This window comes from Physcomitrium patens, chromosome 9 (assembly GCF_059467195.1).
Source record: "Physcomitrium patens ecotype Gransden chromosome 9, ASM5946719v1, whole genome shotgun sequence".
Lineage (NCBI taxonomy): Eukaryota > Viridiplantae > Streptophyta > Bryopsida > Funariales > Funariaceae > Physcomitrium > Physcomitrium patens.
The window spans coordinates 10546457-10552456 of NC_143418.1; the positions used below are offsets into that span (position 1 = coordinate 10546457).

General features: G+C 34.6%; 1 protein-coding gene across 1 annotated transcript; it reads left to right on the forward strand.

Moving 5' to 3' along the window:
* The first annotated feature begins 3946 nt into the window (after positions 1 to 3946).
* On the forward strand, positions 3947 to 5205 carry LOC112286277 (photosystem I reaction center subunit V, chloroplastic). Its single transcript, XM_024528023.3, has 2 exons — positions 3947 to 4309; positions 4776 to 5205. Exons 1-2 carry the CDS (start codon positions 4016 to 4018, stop codon positions 4980 to 4982), a joined length of 501 nt encoding a protein of 166 aa, XP_024383791.1. The 5' UTR covers positions 3947 to 4015; the 3' UTR covers positions 4983 to 5205.
* The last annotated feature ends 795 nt before the right edge of the window (positions 5206 to 6000 follow it).

A 6000-nucleotide genomic window follows, 5' to 3' on the forward strand; every position in this document is an offset into this window, starting at 1 on the left:
TTAAACAAGTTTTTTGTGTGAAGGTAGTGTGTGCAAAATTTAGGGGAAGTGGGTTGACCTGACAATTCTTTAGGAAGTTATTACAATCAAACTAGTTATTGGATTTTAGATAAATTCACTTGTTTGACACAAGCATCGAAGTTCTTTGTGTTTGTCTACAGCGACTCTCTCTTAGAGCAATATGTGTTTTGGAAGCATGATTTTAAGAAGAATATTTATTGATTGGGGTACAACACTTGATGGTATTTACGCTATCTTTCTAAATTATCAACACACCACTTGTTGTTGGTGTTTTTTTTCTTTTTATTATTTAACTATATTTGTGTTAAGTCTTTTTATGACTAAAGTGTTTTTTTTTTTTTTTTTTTTTTTTTTTTTGACATGTTTGTTTATATCAATACAAAACATATGAACTCAATTTTTAATAAATTAAACAATAAATATGTAAGTGTGAGTATATATATATATAGCATGCTATGGAAATCAATTACACATTTATTTTTAAAATGTATAAAGTTATTTACTGTAATGTTACACTATATAATTTAAAATTTAATATTTAATAATTACTACCTCAATTCTAACACCACAATTTCAAAACAAATAAATATCTTCACTATTACACTACAAGTTTAGAAAGTATTAACCTCCAACTTCCATTGAAATCTATACAAAATGTTTACATCACAGTGTATATAATTGTGAGATGCAAACAATTCATGTGCAAGATGACAATGTTCTAGCACATATAATGATATTGTGAACAAAGAGTGCATGATTGGTAGCATGAGAATCCACCGTTTTGGACACATTTCAATCCATCGACAATCACAATGTTTGCTCACACAGTGTCTTAAGGAAGAATCTAACAGACACATACATCATGCAAAAAACAGACCCCACAGGACCAGTACTTCTGCACACACCACACAACATTGCAAATCATGTGCAAAAACTATGCACAATGGATTGCCACCAATAAATAATATATTTTAAAATGCACCAGCATCGGTTAGTACTGTACGAATAATATGGTTAGGCCACATCCTGATCTGTTTTACGGAGAAGCGGTGCACTTATTTCGGAATTCTTTTCTAATTTTCCAACTTATTCTGTAGAAACGGGAGTTTGTGATTTACCACAATCTACTATGCTCTGTTGCTTCTAGTCCTCAAGCCGGAAGTGTAATATGTGGTCAGCCACGACGAAAACAAATGCCAGTAGATGCAGGCTAGCACTCCGAAATTGCATTTGACCGAATTTGTTCTCAAGAGATGGAAGCAGGAAGATGCCCATCGTCGACAGTGTGCTCATACAGCTTGAGATACTAATCAATTGGAGTGACGAACCAACCCATAACTCTATGCCAACCACCTTCTTCAAAAGACTTTTCCACCACTGTGGGTGGTCTTAGATGTGCCAAAAATGCCCGACCCAAAGTGCACTTCAATGCCTGCAACGAGAAACCGCTTGAACACAATCAGCACGGAGAGGTGCAAGTTGGAGTGTGAAGTTGAGTGACATTCAACGCATCCAAAAGAACGTTTCCAACTGGCTTTGATTTTAAAAATTAAATCAGGGTCTTTACTTGCTGTTGTTTGATTGATGATGATTTGCTGATTTGATGATTGTTGTTATTTGTTGATGATGATGACTCATGAATTGGACCTTCACTCTTGTTGCAAGAAGAATAATTGCTCTGTAACTTTATTTCAAATTTCAGTGTCTTGAATATGAAAAAAAAAAATAAACAATAAACAATAACACAATAAAATGATAAAAAATAAAATGTTTTATTTGAAGTAATATGATATTTCAAGAGATGCAAATTGACAATTATTCACATATGGGAAGTTTTTGATTAGCAAATGGTGTTTATTCTTTATCTTCTGTAACAATCCTGCACATAAATGAGAATCCCAAGTTTGTTGAGAAGGGAAAATTTATTTAATCAAGTTAATTTCTTAGTAATTAGGATATTTTTGCTTGATTATATATATATATATATACATATATATATATATGTGCGTGTGTGTGTGAATACACATACTCTCTAGGTAGTTTGAGTCTTCATTATGCTACTTAAGTGTATCACAAATTTATGAGCCTTTGCCTAGAAGTTTTTATCTCAGTTTAAATGGAAATGGAATTGCCCAGTAGATTGTTTATGTGAAAAGATATGTGATCAAAGTACTTGGAAATGTAAATTAACTCAGCAGTCTATATATCAATTGTGGAAGACAAATTGAAAAATTAAATACATTTGATTGAAACCAGTTACTGGCTAGAGTGAAGAAGGAAGGGGATTGACAATTATCTAGATGCATGCTAACAACCCAGAGAAGATCCAAGGATGGGAGTCACAATCAGATTCTAATCTAATTTTTCACGTGATTACTGCTTAATTTGATATTTTTCTGATATTTATCTGTATGTAAGTATATCTTTTCTTATTGATTTCATAACACAATCCATATTGATATATTGTATAAACTCTAAGCTAATTCACTGACATGGATGTTGAAAACAAGTCAGTAACAAATCCACAATAAAACCATGACTGTCTGAAACACATTTGTTAGATATTAATATGTGATGCTTGGTTTCACAAAAAGATTATTGGGTTTGCTTCTTTAGTATTCAAACTCTTATATTGCATAGCTACATGTCAAGCATTATCACATATTCCCAAGTCTTAAGATTTAAAGGTTTGTCTTGCAAATCTCTCCCTCTATATATTATCTATTTAATAATTCAAATGAATAACACATGAACAAGTATTTTTAAATGTCTTGAATACAATCATTGTAACTAACATATAGAATATATTGAATATAATAGGCATTCAAATTGTAATGTCAAGATATAAACCAATTAAAAAATTAATTACCTAAATTTACAGCTAAAATTTGTAAACTATATATATATATATATATATATATATATATCCTACATAGTGTATAAATTTAAATAAAAAGTAAAAGCATAAAATTCTCATGGTTGGACTAAATAATATATGATTCTTTTGAATACAATAGCTAATATTTGTGATACAAGGAATTATCATTCTTTTAATGCTATAAGAGATTTTTTCGTTGTTTTGATCATGAAGAATACTGTTTGATGAAGCATTGGCTTTCTCACAAACACGGTTTTGTGCTAACTTTTCTTTCAAAACAAGTTCGAAGTTTCATCAGATTATTTGATAGAAGTTGAGCTTGATTTAATAGTAAAATCAATAGGATTTAACATTTGTCACAAAATATGTTTACTTTTCTAGTATACACTCAAAAATGCACACTTTTATAAAGTATTAGTTATATCTTGAAATCACATGTTTTCAATTATAGTAAATTGCCTAAAAAAATATACAATTTTTTGCATTATAACTGTTTATTGGATTTTTATCTATTTATTGTAGTTCTAAAGAAATATACAAATTTTTTATTATATATATATATATATATAATTATAAATTTGTAAAAACTTTATACTAAATAACACAGTCTCCTGCAAATTAATAACAAAATTAACCATAAAAGAAATAAATTATTATTACTATTATTATTATTATTATTATTAAATTAAAAAAATTATTGAATATTTCACTAAAAAAAACTTTAATGGGCATGACAATTTTTTATTTCATAACATATTTTCCCCTGCAATTAATTTTGTACACATACACGGATGCACAATACTGAAGGGGGAGAGTAGTGTCACCGCGGGCACGGATCACACGGCATGACTGTGGAGTTTCAGATCCAATCCACGGCGATGGGCAATATTACGGCGATGGGGAGGCAGTCCTCTATCTAATTCCTGCGGATAAGAGGGCCAGCTCCATTGGCCGCTTTGGCTCCAGTTGTCCACGGGCGAAGGCGCGGGCCACCCCTTCCACCCATCAACACCCCCCCCCCCCCTGTCTGCTACACTACTCCACCACCCCGTCTCCGATTTCGATTTGAAATTGCTTCTGCTTTTCACTTCATTTGTGTCTAATTTTCTTAAGGAAATGGCGTCCTGCGCTGCAACCATGGCAGGAGTGGCTGGATCCAGCCTCTTCCTCAAGAGGAGCAACGCCGTGCAGGCCTCCGCTTCCCCCCTCGTGAGCTTCGGTGGCCTGAGGCGTGTAACCAAATTGGATTCCGTTGCCATGAGGAGCAACTCGTTTGCGAGCCAGACTGCTATCTGCAAGTCGTCTGGAAGGGTCACCTGCGAGGCGAACACCGCCTTGACGATCACTTTGAGCACCGGCGCCCTGCTGTTCCTCGGCCGCTTCGTCTTCCTCCCCTTCCAGAGAGATAATGTGCGTCACATCACCCTCGTTATACATGCAACCCGATGCTTTTTTCTCCTTCATGAGTGCCTGTGTGTGTTGGCTAATAAAAATCATGGTCTGTAGGTGGTCTTATATCCATGCAGTTATCTTTGGGTTAGGATACTCCTCATTCACGTCTGTTTGCTGCTCCGCTTTACATACCCATGAAAACCCATCAAACCATCTCCGCTATTTTTTGGCTGTCATCTCTCTTGAATTCTTCCAGTGACTGCCGCGACTGTACTGTACCTTGATCGTTGTAACACGCAGCATGCTCGTATGCTCGGTGTCTTTTGCCACCAATGATGTCATCAGACCTATAACATGTGTCGGGTGCCCTGAGACCCGTACAGTTGATTGCTTCCGTGAGTGATCTATGGCATGAAACGTCTCAGATCTTTGGTTTTTTCGTATGAACTTTGACTAATGACATTTTTCTGCCATTGGATTTTAGGTGTCGAGGCAGGGCTTACCAGAGCAGAATGGAGTGACCCACTACGACGCAGGCGACACCCGTGCTCAGGAGGTCGTCGGCATGCTGAAGACCAACGACCCTGCAGGATTCACCCTCGTGGACGTCCTCGCCTGGGGAGCCTTGGGTCACGCCATCGGTTTCTTCATCTTGGCCACCGCCAACAACGGATACACCCCTCAATTCTAGACTTCGCATTAGTCGAGCCCACTGCAAACTTCTCGTATCTTCACTCATTTCTGGATCTCATCAATCTGTACCATAAGGCTGAAGGTTTTGTACATTGATGAAGTTTCTGTTGTATTCTTGTAAATCCCTTTTGGTGAGGTTTGTATCTCCTGTTGTGACTTCCCAGTAGAATTGGTTGTTCGGTTTGAGTTTTTTTCTTGTGAATAAATCCCTTGGTTTTTAACTTGAGGAGTAATGCAAACAGCATAACCCTATCAATATTAAGAATATGTTGAAGAGACCTGTAAATGCGCAGATGAGGTCTTTGTTACAAGATGTATTTGCACATTCACAATGGCATCATGTGAAGACCTTACATACAATGCTGTCTAAACCTGGAACTACAACCCCTAAAATGAAGAGAATATTCAACTTTGCGTGCTGAACAAATTCGAATACTCTAACTTTTTAATTTAATTCCTATGAGAGATTCAGTAACGTTTCTTTTGTGTAACCTACAAAGAACCTTAACTTCTTTTATGTAATACTGAGTATTGAAATGATTGATACACTAAAGTGTTACGACTTTAAGGGATAAATGTTGGAGAATAAACCTCTAAAATAACATTCAACAAGCTAGGGTTTTATTTATGTAAATATTTTTGGATAATCTAGTTTGTATGGAAAAGACAAAAATCCTTTTCTTTCTTCTTTCAATAGAGAAATGTAAAGATGCAATTAAATTGTAGAAGGGAAAAGCTTTGCAAGATTAGGCTCATATCACTCTTTTACAAACCTCAATTTTTCTCTCTAAACTACTTAGAAACATTTCTAGCTATAAACCTAGTACTTCTTTGTCAATAAATTGGCAATTCAAAAGGACAAGATGGAAATCAAAGATTTAAATCTAAAACCTATAATATATATATATATATATATATATATACATATACATATATATTCAACTATTCATATTATTAGGTGCATAGATTGCTTTAATTACAAGGACTTGTATTAGCATCTAAGTTTATTTATTTAT

Excerpts from the sequence above, each read along its gene's own strand:
- LOC112286277 (XM_024528023.3), top strand. The coding sequence starts at position 4,016 with ATGGCGTCCTGCGCTGCAACCATGGCAGGAGTGGCTGGATCCAGCCTC. Across the intron at positions 4,310-4,775 it reads TCCCCTTCCAGAGAGATAAT|GTGTCGAGGCAGGGCTTACC; the intron begins GTGCGTCACATC and ends ATTGGATTTTAG.